Raw genomic sequence first — 20,295 nt, 5'->3', positions numbered from 1 at the left:
ATGTGTCAAGGTCCAAAAAAAATATTAAAAACACAAAATTGAATATAACTTTTGAACAAATTGACATACATAAATCAAACTATTAGTATTTATTCTTTATTTTTAGATAAAAAGATTTTAAGTGAGGCTTGCGCTCTACCAAGTGTCCACTCTAGTTTTATAAGAGGGCTGTGTTTTGAAAATTAATGCATCAAATAGTGCATTTTAATTCACGATGTAATCTTAAGCTATTCCCACAAATCATTACTCTACGAGTATAGCCTTTGATAGTTTGACGTTTTATCTAAGTTGTTCATTTTGAGTTGGATTATCTTTAAATCATAAGAGTTAGAAATAACTTTTCGACAGGACATGTTTATTTGTAAGAAGATTTTAAATAATAAAAGTCACGTGTACAATATTTTGTAATCTGTATCCTATTTTATACAAACTATTACTTATCACTAGGGTTGTAATTGTATCATGTTATTATATAACTTGGATTCCTATTATGATTTATAGATACTTAGAGATGGAATTGTAAATCCTAAGTATTTATAGCATTTTTTGTTGTTAATAATTTGAAAAATAGTTTTTCATTTTCCATAGTTGTTATGTCTAAATTCCATAATTATTGAGGAGAGAAGATCAACGTATACAGCTGTTTGTAGATAGTCTGATAAAACGTCATGAAAGTCAATATATTTTACAAAATGTCCGAATTAACTTTGGTGTCAATTATCGCTGTTTTTTTTTTTACATACCAAAAATACTTATAATTTACAACTATAATGATTTATAAACGAATACTAAAAAGAAGAATAAATTAATTCTTAAATGAGTATCATATGGTACACTAGGCCAATGACTTGTATTTCATCGTATCCACTACGGTATTGAATGAATATATATTTCTACAAATCACTATCTAAGAATCCTTTTATAATCAATTTTAAACCATTTCAAACCCTGCTATGAGTATCAATATCAATATATATAGATATTGGATTGCATTAACTTATGATATCTACATTAATATCTAACATTGATAGGTTCTATCCAGAAATGTAGACTTGGAATCAATTCTTGCAACAAGACTTTATTTCACAATCAAAAACGTTTCGGAATTGCAAGTTTATTTAAGTAAAGATCTTCTTTTTTTTTTTTAATTTACCAGGTATGGTATAAGTAACGTTGTATTCATAAAAAAGATCCATGATCCAGGCCAGCTTTGGATAGGAGGAATTTTCCGGATACTACTTACTAGATCGATTCTTACTAGTGTCGAGGGGCGTTCTTAAGTGATTTTTTCTTGACCAAAATTGAATTGCTTTCAAAAGGTAGACCAATTTTTCGGTTTCAATATATGGCCTGATTTTCTTTCCTATCTGCCTGATTTATAAGCTGTACTTATATGATTTATACAACACATTTAATTGCCAATATTTACAAACTTAAAAAATACGTGACGCCATCAACAATTCATCTATTGAATTAGACTAGAATGAGTTTTAAATGAGACAAATTTTTCTTAAGGCCCATGCAGATATAATTTCTTTGAAGGACCGAATTAGTTCAGTCTAAAAAAAATTAAAACAGTCTTGGACTAGTCTAAGATCGTCAGACGGAACCCCAACACAAGTTTCTTTTTATAATAGTAAACAAAATAAATTCTGATTACAATGGCTTTATGAATTGATAATAATAAAAAAATTCTTTTAACAGGGAACTCAAAATCATTTTTTTTAAAGCAACCAAAGTTTTTATTTGATTTGTTTATAAAGAGTAAAATAGCTTCAAAAATAAAATAGGAAATTAATCAAAACAATCGTTTCATGAACGTTTCAATATTTAATTTAGTCGATGTATTTATTTTACACTATCAAAATAAGGTAATGAATGTCTTAAGGAATTCAAATACATTATTAATTATCTAGCAGTAGTACTTTGTATTGCTTGGATTTATTATGCGTCCACGAACAGACACACTTTGCTTTAATACTCTGAATTTGCTCTATTAAAATACAAGACAACTCCCTAACAAGGCTTTTCTGTTACTCTCCTTTTTCATAGGTACACTTACTCGTAGTTACACTCAATACTTGGATGTCTTCTCTTTAAGAATGGAAGAATAATTATAACAGCTTCATAAAATAAAAAAAATTGCTTTCTTTAGGAACAACAACAAAAATTCTACGCTAAAAACAAAACATGAGGAATTACAATCCCCGAAAAAAATTTACGTTCTGTTTATATTATATGTCCCCAGATTTATAAAAACTTCTTTTATTCAGTTCATTCTATATTTTATCGCCAATGCTTATAAGTAGGCTCATAAAACATTAGATCAAAATGTCAACCACTTCTTCATATATCTTGATAAGGCCTTGCTTAGAATATATTCGTATAGTTGCGTATTTTTGAACAAGGTTTAATTAATTTAATTGACTGTTTGGCTTGACCCTTTACTACCATATGTAACTAATTCGCCATACTATAAAAGAATACATACATCATGAATAAATAAATAAATAAAGCTTAGAAACAGAATGAGACTGGTCCATAAAGGTTCTGTTCACGTTTTAAGTTTGTGTTGCAACAGAATAGCGCACTACTTTTGAGTCATAACAAAAAAAAATGTTGATGCATTTCAGTTCTCCTTGACGTCCGTTTCATTTTACTGGATAGACAAATTTCCGGGTACGCTAAGTAGTGTTAAAAGATCATGTACGTTTATGAAAGTATCCGTTTATGGCACTAAAAGACATTATAATGTGGGATTAAGACAAATACAACAATTTTTATCGGTGGGACTTTTTAATCACATTTGCAAAAGGAACTGAACATTTTTGCTTTTGTAGATGTGAATTTTTCCCGACCGTGGGAAAAAAAAAATGAACTAAACACATCCTCATACCCAGGTTTCAATTATTTAAAAAAAAACATTTCCATTTAAAATTAAATTGAGGCGTAAAGGGTTAAAAGTAATTCTCTAGTTTTTTCTTATGATTTCTTGTACATAATATTTTTATCTTATTTTTTAATGAAAGGATTGATGTGTACTAACGTAGTACTTTTATAGCACCTATTTTACATAATTCACGTAACCTCATCAAAACTGAACTGTACTTATAAGATTCCCAAAATTTGCAGAAAGTATATAATATTTTATAGAAAATTAGAAATAAGAATTTACTTTCTTTTTCGATATTTTATACATAATTATACAATTATTTATAGCTATGTAATTACGAGTGAAAAATTGATGGAATGGTTAATAAAGATATACAATATTTAAATGACGTAAGTATTATAATCGTTCAATTGTTTTTATCATGCAATTAAATACGTTTTATTTTGGGGGTTTCTTTCTACACAGTTCCCTAACTGCGTTTTAAAAGGGATGTCCACTGATGGAGGGCAAAGTGGGTCGGACAGAAGAGAGAGTGGGCTTTCCATGTATTGAGTATTCTTTGAGTACTACAAGTATATACATTGTTAATATCTAAGGATATAAGTATGAAACATTCTTACATTTGTATACAAGCCTTTTTCCCAGAAAATATAAATATATGTATATTTATAGATATATAAAATGATAGAATTTGTAACTGTATCAAAATGGAGTATTTCTTATACAAAATCTACATTTCCGTTCTTGTTGACATTATATACCGGGTGGTAGCTTGGAATTTACACACTTAATGATACAATATTTTGATGTTTTTGAGTGACTGACTTGAAGAGTGTCAAATATTTATTTTTTAATGAAATATCAGGTGTATAAAGCTATACCTTTTATTTCATTATTAATGATCACAGCAGGAACCATGGGCTTAAGGTCTCAACCTTAATTCGTGTGGATCAATCTCTGACTGAAATTTGAATGCTTATTGGAGTGATCTACGACAGGAAAGGGGATCTAAGGTGATACTAACTTGAAAAGAATGGATGGATCAGATAGTTGAAAACAAAATTTGGTCCTCGGTAATGTCGGAACATGAAGCAAGCCTTTTTAAACTACCCTAAATCTGTATCTATTGAACGAAGGATCATCTTTTCAGATACTAAAAAAACCAAAAAAAACATTTCATATACAGAGTGGAACAAAAATGCTCTAAAAATTTAACTTCAAATGAAACTTATATAACTTATATGAATTGAAAGACATCATTGTAATTAGTTTCGTGACAAACTATCCATCAATTGTCAACAAAGTTTGTTTAAAACATTTTTTTGGTTATTTTTCACTTAAAAAAGAAAGGTGACTAAAGAGATCCAAGAAATTCCTCACGTTTTTTGTAACCTTACAAAATTATTGGGTATGATCAAAAAAAAGGATCTATTAGAAGTGATATTGTAGGGTTCCATCAGTCAGTCCAATAAGATGTTCCTTATCTTTGCGTCCTCAGGGTTAAAACTACAATCATAAAGTACGGTAGCAACGTTCATGGAAAACTTTCCAATCATGTACCAATTCCCACTTCAAGAAAGGATCTTCTGACACGTCCAATATGATGCAAAAGTTCTGACAAACTTATTTATCTAGATTTTAAAGAAACAACTTTTAGCCTCTATGTGTACAGAATTGGAATCTGGTAAATCTGCATTATAGGGGGAGTTTGAAACTTACACTACCGGAGGAGAGAGGGGCATACGATAAAACTTCATAGTTGTGGATGACTTGTAACGCATAGTTTAATAAAGTCGGATGAGGAATAGGACAGAGTCTCTCCCCTTTGACTTTTTAAATGTCCAAAACAATGAAAAATTTCGTAATTATTGCTTAGGTTTTTCTTAGGAATTTCAAATTTGTTATAGCAAGCCCTCCACTTCCATAGGCAGGTGTCCATTGCTCAGCTGTACTAGAATGTATTTGAGAGTGGGGTCAAATTATACAATGGTGATGTCAAGGTCACGCAACTTCACAGCTTTATACCAGCCTTATATATGTTTTTTTGGGGAGATAAATGATAATGTAGAAAATAATTACGACAACACAAAATAAACAAAACAATGCTACCAGAATTATATAAATATATACCAGGTATGCTTTTTAAAATATTTTTTTTATGAGTTATTCTTATGTAATATTATGTATAAAGAAATTATATCAAATTGTAAGCGGTGTAAATTCTTAGTTTCCACTCGGTATGTATGTATATATCAGATGATATTAGGAGGAGCTGACTTGATACATATTATATACATATACATGTTAAAAAACTATAAATTACAATACTATTTTTTTTTTTGTTCGTCAATGAATGAACGAACGAACGAAAGAACTGAGCTTTCGACTCTTTCCTGTTCTTTTGACAAAAAAGAAAATAAAACACACACACAAGCAACAACAACGACAAATACATTTTGAATGAACAAAATAACATCAAATGCTAAATGATGAACATATTTTGATAAATTAAAGTGTCAAGATATGAAGAATATTATTTATATGTACGTGAATATTCTATGTATATATATCTCTCTCTAATAGTAAACAGTGTAATCATTGTTGTATAAAATATGACCTAGAATGCGGGAGATACTTTCTGTAGTAACAACCTAAACAGTATTTTATTTTATATGGGTGTTATCATTTTTTTTTTAATTTTTAGAGAAAGGAAGGTCAGCATAACAATGTGTTCTCATAAAAGAGTAACAAGGAGGATTTGGTTGGGAGCTATAAATTACAGCCCTTGTTGGACTCGGAGTAGAATTGAGGAACAAGACGAGAGTATTTTCCAACTGTTATAAACTTGCTATATAAGGAGTGGGAATTGTGTTTAGTCTCTTCCTGCCATGGCAGCTGGGAGCTGATATAATGAAACGTCATAAGAGCTCAGCTCTTTTTATCCCAAATATTATATAATTTGATGGATACCATTTCTGGCTTTCTTTTATTTTTAGATAACAACAAAATATATATTTTCATAGAGATATGATCAACAAATACACACACACATTCGTAGTTCTTGGGACTACCTTTAAAATGATTCGTGCCCTTTCCATGTTTTTATTTGAAGGAAAGGTTGCGAGATACAATTTGATAATATTTTAGTATCTACAGAGAGATTTGTGAACTTTAATATATCTTAATTCTTGAGGATAACATCTAAGTATACAGTAATAATGAGTGCACGTGCTCATTAAATACAGAAAAAAAATGAGGGTTTGCTTTGGAGTTATAAGTACTAGGTTGTGTTGGACTGGGAGTAGAATTGAGGATTGACATCGAAGGTGTCATCGGTTACATGCCCTTGCTATAAAAGAAGTGGAATTTATATATATTTTTTATCCTATCGCAGCTGCTTGCAGCTGATCTACAAAAAATGACAGCCAAAATGTTATCTTCCAATATATTTGTCATAGTTAACATGTTCATTTGGGTCCTTTTTACAAACCGAAAATGCTTACAATTCACAACTATATCAATTTATGTACTATGACTAAAGAAGAAGAATCAATTCATACATGGCAAAGTAACATATGATACACCACACCAATTATTTATCCGTCCTTCCAAACATTCTTCAAATTGTCAGGATTGCCACCACGTTCATTTTTAATTTTCTTATAGTTTTACATAACGGTAGGACATGGTACGAGTATTTTACGCGACTCTGGTTGGTATCATGTAGACAGAAATACATACAGATGACAAGTTATATTTAATGGCATTGTAGAGAAAAAACCAAAAGTTAGTGTAGGAAAATTTAGCTACAGTAAAAAGAGATGGGGTAGGGATGTCCTTCTTTTGAAAGGCAAGTTTGGGCTGTTCAACCTTAAATCAACACATTGTTTTCTTTTAAGTTAGCAGAGTAAACCTCATTTGTATTTAGTATCAACCTTTAAAAGACAGTTATCAATATTTCATGACAATATATTCGTTTGTTTATGGGTTACTGTGCTAAGTATGACACTACTTTTGCTTTTTTTCAAGGCAATAGTTCAAAAACAATTCATGAGAGGGGAAAAATACTATGCAAGCTAAACATAGGCTTGAAAGGCTTAGATTGGGCTAGAAAAGTGTTTTTGGGTACTCCTCTTCTTAAAGCGAATACAAAATATAAAAAATACATAATAATTTGAAAATATCCAATTTTGAACGAAAAAAAACCCCTGTGTTCTTTGTTAAGCCCTGGTAATTTCCATCCCATGTGTAATTTTTAAATACTAGCAGGAGATATTTTATATATCCCTACTCATTAGTTATTGATTACCAATATGCTATAATTATAATTAGATTTAAATAAAAATGAGAAATGAGATAAGGTTGAATAATAATAGTTGGCCTTTGCTACCTATACTTTCATAAAGCAGCTGAAACATACCCTCAAAAAATGCATTTTTTTATACATACATTGTGTAGATGCTGCACTAACCTTTTCTTTTTGTAATTAAAGTTACAATTATTCATAACTAAATGCATTATTCTACCCCTTTACAATAGGGGTTTTATTTTCCTACACATTACAAGTTCCATGCCCTTAGAGAATAAATCGAGTTGCAAATCCTAAGCACTTTTTCTTGAATGTTGTAGTAAGATGGAGATATTTTATTCAACTCTTCATAAGTTACTAGAGACGTGTTGGCGTAGACACAAGCACGCTACAAAAAGGATATAAGTAATGATAAAAAACCGTGTGTATTCTTTAGATTGCACATTTTTTTTTAAAGCTTTTGTCAATATTATTTAACTAATGAGTAGTGGAACTTCCTTCCCTACTACATTCAATGATATTAAAAACCTTATTGAACATTCTTATGTGCTCATATAGACGTAGAGTTGCCTCGAAGATTTTTTTTGGGGTTATAAAAGTAAGTCCTTCTTGGACGAAGAGTAGAATTTGGGATCGACATCAAAGTAATTCTAGCTAATGCCTTGCTTATATTCTTTTCTCCATGTCACAGCTGATCTAATGCAACATCATTATTCTTTTTCTCCTCCAAAACATTCTTCAAATTCTTCTCCTAACATTTTTTGTAGCGGGTATCCTTGAGCCTAAACTACCAGGTATTTAGTATTAAATGCTAATCTACTTATAGTTGTGGAAAGTATTACCTTTTTTCTTCTAATGAACAATCTGAAGAATGTTCGTAATTAGACGTAGTTTTGTTCCATGTGGTCGACAAAAGTATGTTTCGAGGTATATCAAAACATAGAATGAAGTAACTTTACGTACAAACATAATTTACTCCTGACTTGTAAATATCTTGATGATCATAGTGGGCTTGGTGTGTTTTAGAGAAGAAGATAGAGGGTGATAAATGTGAAATAGATGTGTTAGACCATTACTTGTATGAATGAACTAATAATGATAAACCGGAATGTAATTAAATTATAATGTACTCTTCTCAAAATATAGTTTGTTTTAACTATAGGACTCTAGGCAAAGAGAGGCCACTTGAGGCAACGAAGGTAGGGCTTTGTAGTTTTAAATCCTTAAAATTAGAGACTGTTACATAATCCTTCAGTAACGCAGCCAAGGGGGGTCAAAGATAAGGAGTGTGAATATGCTCCTTGTTATTAGATTGAATTGTGTATTTTTCCTTCAAACTGCTCTTTCCCTATTAGTTTTAACATGTTATCTTAATATAAAGTTTGTTTTTCAATTGGTAGTAAAGAGAATATGAGGCTCTTTATTTTCCAAAGCAGCTACAATTACTTTTCAATTCATGAAGAGAGAACACCTAAATACAAATAAACTCATCACCAGTGATGTAAATCCGTTCAATTTCTTAGCTGTCCTGTCTTTTTTTTTTTGCCATTGGTAATATAAATAATGAATTTTCTTTTCCGTAAGAGTTGTCATTATTTTTTAATTCCTACGTAGTGAACATCCTTTTCTAAATCGATTCAATTATATTCTAAACCTGATAGAACATTCGCGTCTGCTCATAAAAGACGGACCATAACCCTGACGATTTGCTGTGGAGTTATAATTGTAAGTCCTTGTTGGACTCAGAGTAGATTTGGGGATCGATATCGGAGTAATTCTTGCCATTATCCTTCTTTGTTTCCTTCTCCCCCTCTTCCCTTGCCACAGCTGATTGTAGCTGATTTCCTCCAAACATTTCTCAAATTGTTAGGGTTACAATGTTGATTTGTAGTTTATTTTTGTAACATGGCATTCTAAACTGGATTTTCATCACTGCTGATGAAAAAAGGTGAGTAACCCGAGAGATTATTGGGGACTTATAATCTTTATAATGACTTGGAGTAATTGCTTGAGGATCAACCTTAAAATAGTTGTTACCTATGTCTTTGCTAGATAGAGAGTGGGATTTGTATATATTTACCTTCTCTTTTAGCTGATCGCAGCTAATTTAATAAAAATTCATGACAGGTAAAGTGTTTTCCTGCAATATATTATTTATTTATTTCTTAAAATAGCAATGGCATGTCAATATTTACTGTATAAGATCTATTTTACAACTTTTGTCGGCAAAAAAGGTCTGGGCGGCATGTATGTAGCATGGCAAACATGTTGGAGGCAAGCATGTATGACGGCAAAGAAGCTTGATGGGGAGTGTGCAATAGGTAAAAGAGAGCCAGGGGAACGTGTTTGAGGCAAATTCTCCTAGAAGCGTATAAGTATATATAAGTAGTCTAATAAACTGGACCGGTTTAAAAGTGGGACATGCGGGCAAATGCCTGCAGTCGGGGGTTTTGTGGGTGTAAGTGAGTCCTGGAACCACAGTCAAACCAAAAGGTGGATTTCTTGAAATTTTTCAAGTAGGTTTTTGAGACTAAAAAAAAAAGTAATAGAACCAACTTTTTGGCCTTCAAGGCCATTGTGTCCTTAAAATAGCGTTTTTCTAAAAACAAACTGTTTGACTAACAAACGGCTATTTCATATGAAACAAAGAATAAACACCTGAAAGTTATAAAATTAATTCTCCCAGCATTTATCTTTGCATATATTTGTCAAAGAAAAATATTAGAGTTTGAGAAGAAAAAAAGAATTAGAGAGAATAAGACAAAGGATTCTTAACAATAATATGAAAGATGAGTGAACATTAGTTCAATTTGAATATTTTTTATTCTGTAGCCCTTATAATTTCTTTTTATGATAAACAAATGTGTTTATAATTAATTTTAATTTCTGAATGTCTCAGGCCACGTGGACAGGCCTACTCCTTATAAAAAAAGGTATAAAGATACATATCAACACCAACATGCAATTAGAATAATTGTCAAAATAATCTGACGGATTTTTTTAATGATTTTTATTTTACTTAACACACAAATTCGTACAAAAGTAGATAATAAATATTACAAATGACTACATAGAGTCTGATAGCTTGAAAATTATCTACATCCAACATGTATTCATTGAAAAAAATGTAGCAACTTTTTGATTTTTTTGGGGCGTGTAATATATTATTCACACTCCAGTACTCTCTGACTTAATAATAAATAATTATACAATTGATAAGTTTTTATCCCCTTATTTAAAAAATTAAAAAGGACTGAAAATTATATAAAAAATGTCAATGCCTCCGCGTTCATGTTCTAAAAAGTATAATAATATTTTTTTTTTTTAAAGAAAAGGACAACAACAATTAACTTCACCCAATCAGGGCCCGCGTACGCTAACATTGGTCCAGCTAATACATTCTCTAAGTCCTATTTGCACAGTTTGCACTCCAATAAAAAAGTTTGAATGAGTAAATAAAATGGAACAATTCGAATCAAATATTTTTTCAACTCCTGTTCAGTCTACTTTAGCTGGTTTTTCACCACAGTTATGGAAAAAATGATGGAACAACAACATGATTGGTTTTTGAACAGATTTTGGTGGACTACGAGTAGACTTTTTTGTCCGCTTGGTTCGCTGAAGGTGCAACGCATACAGTAAAGTGAATTCTACGAGAAGGAGACGAAATTTCAAACCAAGGAAGGGACATATTAATAGGACAATATACTTTCTGCATATGGAATTCAGAGACATTTTGGATGTCAGATGGGTTAAATGTACTAATATTCTAAGTTTTGATGTATCAAGAATTAGGGAAGGCAAACTTTGCATTTAGCACTAATGGAAAGCCTAAAAGTTAAAAGGTGTACCACTATTAAATTTGAGCACATAGAAACTATCTATACAAACTCTTATTTGAAAAAATTACCTATCCACGAATCAATGATAATGAATTATATAATTTGGCTCCAATTACAAAACTGTTGAGGAGCACCCACCTAGTCCCTATATGTATTTATTACCAATCCATTAAAACAAATATTATTTAATTAGGTGTAACACAATGGTTATTAGTACATACATACATATGTGGCCCGCCAACATAAAATCAAGGCTGAATTATTTTTCTCCAAAATTGAGTGTTAATTACCTTTGGTTTCAATTTGAAGAAGCCTCAAATTGAATTTAAATTAAGCTAACTTGATTGTCACAATAAATGAAAGAAAAGCTTATATATTACATTTAAAAGGGACCATTTTTGGACTCTACGTGATTTAGCTTATAACTTGGTGCTAAAATTCTTCTGTATTTTAATCCATCCCACAAATTTGAATACAAAGCCTTTTATTGACTCAAATATATTTATGGGAATTATGTATATATGTTGTAAAAAAGAAAATTACGGATTATCTCATTTCTTAATTTTTGTTCATGATTGGTTTTATGTTGTCGCAACAGATATGTGTGATTTCATGGATACTTCTCATTATATAACCTTTTTATCTGTTTGATTAAGTTTATACTCAGTTATTTTCTAAAATAATATCTGGTTTGAAAAGAGAGATAAAATAAAAATATCAAATAAAAAAGTATTTCCTAAATGATTATATGATAACAAAATAAATTAAATTGACTTTAAAAAAAATGACTCGTGACATTTTTTTGTTTTTTTCTAAAATATACTTAAATAAAATGAAGTTAAAAAAAGATAATAGAGGGCCGAAAGGGATCCTTCTATTCCCATATAAATTGGCCTTAATTGATAGAAATTACTCTCCTAATTCTGAATATGTATGTTATATACGTTTGAAAGAAAACTAAAGCATTGCATAGAAAATTAGACCTTTATAATAAATTTAGATAATTCGTGACGTGACCTAAATACTCTCAATTTAAACGACGTCATGCACTCATTTTAAAACGAATTGCAGAATATTTGTTTCCTTAATCCTAGCACTTGTAGATTTAAATGAATCTGTCAAAACGTTTTCAACTTTTCAATCAATTTAAGAACTCTATAAGTCAATAGAGGACCTTCTCCAACACACCTATTAATTGTATCCTCGTAGGATAAGTCTCATTGTGGAAATTGGGAGATGATGGAGTATGGACACAATGTTGAATTTGAATTCCACATTTCCTTGTCAAAAAGAAGTCTGAGTCCTTTTGGTTCCGATTCCTTTTAGTAATGAATTCAAGACAAGTCCGACTTTAAATCTATAGCGTAGAGATTAGGAAAACAAATATTGCACGCTTTGATTTAAGTGCATGCCGCCATTTAAAGTCGAGAATAAACCCATACAGCAGCACATAGAACCAATTAAAATTTTCCATTGCAGTAGGTTTGATCATAAGAAGCTTTTTTTAAATCTTGTTTTTGAGTATAGTTTCGATACAGAGACATATTTTGAAATAAAATAACTATATAAATGAAAACTTAAAATATTATTCATTGATATAAAACATTTTAGCACTCAAAAATTAATTATTTATTAAATTATCTAAAATATAGTTCCTTAGAAATGGGTCTAATCATGCAAAAATCCAGTTTCTATATTTTTTTAAAATATGATATTTCTTTAAATTTTAATTTATAAAGTTATTTTGTTTCAAAATATGCCTCTGAATTAAAATTATGCTCTGAAATTGGATTTGAAAAAAAGACTTTAAAGGCTAAACCTTCCGTAATTGTAAATTTGTATAAATGTGGGGCTTAGCCAGCGGTAGTTCCATGACTTAATTTTTGTTGTATTATGTAATAAAGGTTAAAACATGAGGTCATTAAGTATAAATACAATTTTTAAAGACATGACTTTCTAGGCAATGTCTTAGCTTTCATAGATACAAATATACATATTCACGCTCAAAAGAGCAAATATCTAGACAAACAACTTGTCTGACTATGACAAAATCTTATAAAATAATATGTATGTAATTAAAAGAATTAAAATATAGGATACTCAGTCGACTCATTTAAAATGTTAAAGCTGGCTATGAGGCCAAATAATTCATATATACTAGACAACTAAATATGTTACATGTCAACATAAAAGCAGGCTGGAGTTATTTTGAAAAAATCAATCAATAAGTTTTGTGGGACTTTTGAATGTTAAATTTAAATTCATATATTTATTTTTTGTCACAAATGATTGTTGATAAATGACCATCAACTGACGTAGTACGTCATTACTTTTATTGTATCACACAACCTTTAAGGTAAAAAGAAACAGAACAAGTGGACAAAAGAAATTAGGATCTGTTAGCCAATTCTTCTCAACAATGGAATTATTATTCAATAATTGTTCAGAAGTGTTCATAGATTAACAAGGGATAATCCCAATTCAACCAACTAAGCTTTAAAATACTGATTCGGAAAAAAGAAGCTGAAATATCGACAGAAGATACCAAAATACAGTTTGTATTTTAGTATAAGGGAGGTAACGCCGTGGTACATGATTATTTAGAGTGACATCACTCCTCCGTAGTAAATATCGTACCATGCAGCTTCTTATTAATTTAAATAATTAGGTATTTCAAATGATATTTGATGTCGGAAATATCTTTTTGTATCAATTTCTAATTTTTCATCCCATCCTATTTTCATGCCTAGATATCACATATAATAAATGCTTAAACTATATATATTTCTTTTAGATAAGGCAAAAATAATTATTAAGTTGAATTACCCGTCAATTAAAGGAACTTCTTTGAGTAGAGATACAACCATTTGACGATGCATTTCAGGAGATGATGAGTCCATCGGTGAGCTTGACACAAATCCATTTAATGAACAAATTATTATCACAGTTACCAAAAGTATACAACCCAAAAAACACCAGTGTTGTCGACGTAGTTTTAAGCCTGAAATATTTAAATTTAATTACAGATAATCTATTTTTTTACGCAACAGCTAAATATTAAAAAAAATACAAGATAATTGTACATAATCTATATTAATAAAGAAAATGTTGTCTGTAAAGGACATATTTTTAACAACGAGCTTGTGTGGCTAAAGCTCATCGTGTCATATTAAAAGAGAAAGGTTAAGAGGAGTAAGTTTATTCAGGCAAACACCTTTTTACTTGAGGGCTGGAAAGAAAAATTGAAATATTTTATCTAACCATGTGCTGCTTGCTTAATAAATATTCAAACTGGAATATTTTTTTCATATCCTGTAGAAATTTATGTCTTTGATATTTTGGGAAGTATTTTTATTTGTGTGAAAGGTTTGTTGTTCTTTGCAACCCAAGCAATTTTTTTAAAACTTATTAAGCTGTTATCATTATTGTCTAATTCATGAGGAGGGAACATCTAATTATCAAGTAACGATACAAACGAAAAACGAATAGTAAAACTAAGGATGGTGTTCAGAGTTGTCTTCTTTATAAGTATAGAAAAGCAAAGTTTGTCTGTGGATGACTGATTTTTGGGGGTGTTCTGAATAATTTATAAATGTGTGACTACTTGGATCTATTGAATAAAAGTGTAGCAACGAAGTTGCAGCTAAACCTCAGTAAGTATTCCTGCCCTTAACCGAACCTCTGGGATTGTTAACGGGTGCTGCACTATTGATGGGGATCCATGTCATACAAGAAACCCCAAACAGATGTAAATCTTGAACAAACTAGGGTCCAAAGAATTTTGATAAAAAGAGCCTGATTCACAAAACCTGAATATCTTATATTTCTTTATATGGAACCCTGTAGAGTCCAAGGCATCTCCAGCCTACCACATCAATGTTAATGCCCTGAAGGCCTCTTTGACCAAAGAGTGAAAGAGTATAGCTAAGGCCACAGTCAAATATATTTATGATAAGGCTGTCAAGAGAAACATTTTCTGAGAAAAATTCCAAAAGGAAGAATAGACAAAAATTATTAGTAGCAATTTTTTTTTGATGACATCCATCATTTTCTTTGAATACTTGTTTTTGTATGAATATTTTTTTTTGCAAGGGCCTATGATACACACTTTGTGTTTCAAAAGGAAGAAAAGATTGGATGATATTTCACCCAGACTTGAGGAATAAAATATACACAATTATGAATGTTTTAAATTAAAAATTAAGTTATGCTAAGTAGTTAATTTATACTACCATATGCATAAAAATATCGTTATCTTTCACCCTAATATGCAAATGTTAAAATATGTATTACAATATATACTAAATTAATTGGATTTGCTTAAAGCTTCATAATTATTTTACAATTAATATATATATAATAGTTCCAAAGTTCAGAATTACCTTTAGATCGGAACCTCAACTTTCAAAAGAAAAGGAAACATGGACTGCTCCTAAATAGGTAGTTTAATGAAACATCATGCCTGCTTCTAACTCAACCATCTTTTTAAAGGGATGGTCAGCATGTTAGTTTTTCCATTATTTTTTCCTTACATTACTAAAATGCTAATGATTTACAACCTTCTGTTCTTATACTTTGAGTTGTTTATCGTAAGTACTTTTGAGAGTGGAGATTTATTTTTTATCAATCATAAAAGTGTTTTGTTACCATTATCCTTTCACTTTAAAGGTAAAAACATACAAAATATTGAGTGCATTTGTCATAAAGGACGTAGAGTAGCTCTGACGGAATTATATTTATTGAAATATCCATTTTGAGCAACAATTTACAAACAAGATGGGCAAGAGTGCTTACTTGAGTATGAGAAGTTAACACAACGATTACCTATGAAATAATTAGTGGAAAAAAAAGAAGAATAAAGAGCATTCACAACAACCGTTTTACCTTTTTCAATTTCTAAACTTAGTTTTTTTTTAATTACAAAAATTGTTATCTTTATTTAAAAAGTTCAGTTCTTTTGTGGGTCAAAATAGAATTGAGGATCGATATTGGAGTCATTTCTGATGATGTTTTGTTTATTTGCTCCCTCTTTAACCTCAATATAGTTCCTTCAAATTTTAATGTCATTGCTAACAGAATAAAGCTAACTTTTATACTTAGATATTTGATGTATTTGTAGGTTGCCGTTTGAGCAGGAAGTGTAAAATTAAAATAAACAGAGTTAAAAAGAGCATAATACCAAGCCTTATGGCTAGTGATTCGTGGCCTATGTAAGACATGGGAAAACATATGAAAAACTACAAAAGATAGACTCAATTTCCTCTATAACTTATAATGTACCAATTAGAGTAGACCCTCTCCTCCAGAAGTGTCAGGATAGAGTAGTCCAAGGGATTTTCATCTGGAGAGGAGGCGGGCATATGTTGAGGTCCGAAAAGTACGGAAAGTTGTCTCTCAGGAAGGCTTGTGTCTTAGCAGCGTAATGCCACGGAGATCTATCTTGAGTGAAAATAAAGTTGACCCTGAATTTTTTTCTGGTCCAAAAGGCCCTTTCTTATTAAGAAATTCATCAGCATTGATTAATTTTTATAATATATACAACATTTTTAAATATATTTTTATATAGGAACAAAAGAACAAGAACAGAGACGGATAAGCAATATATTGTAGTCTGGGTTCGACTTCGTCGGATCTGGTTCTAGTGGTTCAAGAACCGGAACCGCTAGACCGAAAAGGGAACTACCTTGATCCTTACGGCTTCCACGACCGAAAAAGTACAACCGAAACATCTTTTGATTTATGGGAAACGGTGTATAGGATAATCAGGCATGAAACTGCTGTGACACTCCAAAAAGTTAGGACAAAGCCAATAAGAATATAGGAGACATTGGGTGAAGTCAAGGAAATTATTAAGGAAACTAAGGTAAGAGCAAATATCAAAAGCTCTGCGAAGGAGTTTGATTTGAACAAAATTATCATTAACCAATGAACATGCTTGACTTAATCTTTAAAAAAGGACACAGAAGCAGGATTTGAAGATAATTGATTGCAAAAGAAAGCTTGATCTGCCCAATTTTCTTTTAAACAAGCTCAATAGACAGTCAAAAAGGCCTTTCTAGAGTCTAAATCTGTTACTCTTTGAATATGCTTTCTATTAGCGTTATTTTAAGAGTGAAATTAACCTCCAGTAACAGATCAAAGTAAGTTTATTGCTTAGAAAGTATTTCACACAGTACATATATTTTCCCAGACAAAAAAATATCAATATCCGACATAACTTCATGTTACTCACCTTAGACGGGCACTCTCGTTCAAACCCTAATATTTTGTATGTCACATTTACTCTGGGCCGCCCTCTATTTAAAATATATGTAAGATTAAATGCATAATTTAAAGTCAATATTTATTCTACTAAAATGAAATCTTATTCTCATATTAATCCAGGACCAAGGAATATCTTTTTTTGCATATCCCTTGTATTAGTTTATAGCTTTAATTATTTGATTTTCTTGAACAGGGTTATTCAATTATTAACAACTTTCAAATCCGTAGAATAAAATATATTTCTTTCTCTTTGTTCATATCGATTTTTAACTTTAAATATTTAAATTACAAAAGTATTTTACCCAGCAGTGTTTCTCAGTCTTTCATGAGCACATGCACTAGATATTACCAAAGGTGTATAAAAAGCCTCTATGCAGCGGCAACTACTTCCTTTAGTTGATTTTCCATAGCTGGATTGTTGTTATATAATACTTGAGAAAGGAATATCTAAGTATATAATCATAAATAATATGTGGCATTGAAAGCTGGAAAGTAACAATGAGTTTTTGCTCAGGAGAATAAGTGTTAAGTCCTTTTTTGAACAATAGTATAATCGAGGATCAACATCGAAATATTTTCTACACATATTTATTTCCTTACCATAAACATGAGCTCCCTTTTTTTAATAAGAAAAATCCACTTAGATTTGATACTTATTTTGTATTAAAAACCGTAAAATGAGAAAAATTATTTTTTAAAGTCCACTTTTTACAGTTTCTCCAATCATATTTTAGTATGTTCAGGACAATTAAAATATTTTATTTAGTAAAACTTAAATAAAATAAGATATGCCAGACAAGATACTTGTAAAATAATTGAAAAATTTAATCTTATTCGTCTGTTTGTTGGATTTTTAATCCGGTCATTTTGATTACATGAAATTAGAACAATCGGAACTTAAGCAATATTTATTCAGGAACCTTTTTAATTGCAAGTTCGTATAATAAGTTCAAACCAAAAGTTTTAAGTCTAAGTATGGAATCATCCACCCACCCACCCTATTCAAAATTAAACAATATTATACGAATATATAGGGGCTTACCATAAATGAATTCATCAATAACTACACTAATTTTTGTTTACCTTAATATAATGTTTTTATAATTTACTATCATAATATAACATAACACGATATTATTAATGGAATTGCTTGGAGTATTAATAATTAGAAACAGTGCATTATGAAAAATTCGCAGTAATTGAAACCGCATTATTTGGGAGACATCCTTTAATTGTGTATATTGTATTTATGTTATTCCTCTCGCGACTGCTCGTCGGTGATTCAAAGAAACATCATGAGAGCTCAGCTCCTCTTCACCCAAACATTATTAATTATATATCACTGATAATTACTTTACACATAAATATTCTCTCGTCAAGTAAGAAAGATTAATGATAACAGCTATATAAAATTTAAAAAAAGTCATGTTCAGCTTGCAATTCACTCATACTTCTATGATAAATATTTTATTGACTTATATCCATAGATGAAGTTTATTGCTGGAAACTGAAGATTTTAATCTACTACAAACACAGAATACTGTACCACCATTCGAAATGTATTTCATTCTCTATCGTTTGGACTTAAACTTTTAGATTTATAGACATTCATTTAGGTTAAATACAAATACACTGATGTCGATCCTCAATTCAACTCCGAGGTCAACAAGGACATACAATCATGACTCCTGCGTAAATCATCATTGTTACTCTTATTATAATTATCGAACTTACGTACTAATTATTAATTTATACTTTAATATTCCCTTCTGAAGAATTATTTAATAATGATAAAATATTTAGCAAATAAAAAAGCCTTTTGAGATTTCAAATATTAACATTTGTTCCCATGGTTTTCTCCATGATTTGGACATACACCAAGGACTTTTATACATTCATAGCCGTGCATTTAGGGCTCCAAAAAACTTGCATGTAACCTGTATATATATGAGGCACAAGCTTTCTGTGCCACGAAACTGATTTTTTTTCCCCAACCAGTTATCAAAAAAAAAAAAAAAATCTGGAAGCTTGATGGATTTTAATTTATTTTATTAAATAAAATTACCTCCTGTCTCAATAAGAGTCTGTATACGGGGCCGAACGCGACATCAGTCCTTCGCCACTTGGTCCCTTGGAAAATCCTGGAATTCCGTCTGATACGACGGATAATTCCGTCTTTAGTGTTGCAAGGGGTTCTGTTGGTTTGTCGTTAGATCCCGACCCAACACAAATAAATCCATAAAATTCAGATCCGGCGAGTTGTGCGGCAAAAGTTCTGCAAATTGAAGTCGACAAAATTGTTTTAGAGCCATTTGAGACTTTTTTTATTAGTTCTGCTCCCATATGACGGCCTTACATTTGCAACCATGTCGATCCAGTACATCATCGTTATCTCTAGCACGTCCAGGTAGGCATCAGTGTCGACCTTAAAGCCGTTGGGGAAACATGGGATCCATACACAGTCACTTCGACCTCACATTTTAAAGGCCTTAAATTATCTCCTATCTGTGCAAATGAACGTCTCACTGTGCCTTTACCTAATATTTGGGACAAATGATCTGTTTGTTGATTCCATTTTTCGCCAGCTGATGCAGGTTTAAAGAAGCTATCAAAAAAAGAAGAAAAAACAGCTTCCTGAGGGGCTGGATTTGCAGAAGTGAGTGCGCCAAAGTGGTTACATACATAGCTTGCGCACCCTGTATGTAGAAAATACTCAAACAAGAATGTTTATGTTATGAGTGATAGGGGAGTTGTAACAGGGAATTTCCTTCGGATTTGATAAATGTGTAATAAATCATACGTGTCTTATTCACACACAAAAAAATAATAATAACAATATCTGCAAAATATTTATGCAAACAATACTAATAAAATAAATTCCGCAACGATTTAAAAAAAGGACAAGAAAAATCATTGCCATTCCTTGTTGTGTATGCATGTAGGGAGGAGGAATACTAAAATAGTTATTTTTTGGTTCTTGTCTAAGA

General features: G+C 30.8%; 1 protein-coding gene across 1 annotated transcript in view; it reads right to left on the bottom strand.

The window, feature by feature from the left end:
- LOC121130504 (uncharacterized) overlaps positions 1-20,295 on the bottom strand; it is a 287,422-nt gene that overhangs the window by 129,301 nt on the left and 137,826 nt on the right. Inside the window, exon 5 of the mRNA XM_071893689.1 lies at positions 13,871-14,045. Coding sequence (XP_071749790.1) covers positions 13,871-14,045 — 175 coding nt within the window. The remainder of the gene's footprint in view (positions 1-13,870; positions 14,046-20,295) is intronic.

This window comes from Lepeophtheirus salmonis, chromosome Z (assembly GCF_016086655.4).
Source record: "Lepeophtheirus salmonis chromosome Z, UVic_Lsal_1.4, whole genome shotgun sequence".
Classification (NCBI taxonomy): domain Eukaryota; kingdom Metazoa; phylum Arthropoda; class Copepoda; order Siphonostomatoida; family Caligidae; genus Lepeophtheirus; species Lepeophtheirus salmonis.
This window is presented reverse-complemented; position numbering and strand designations above follow the sequence as displayed.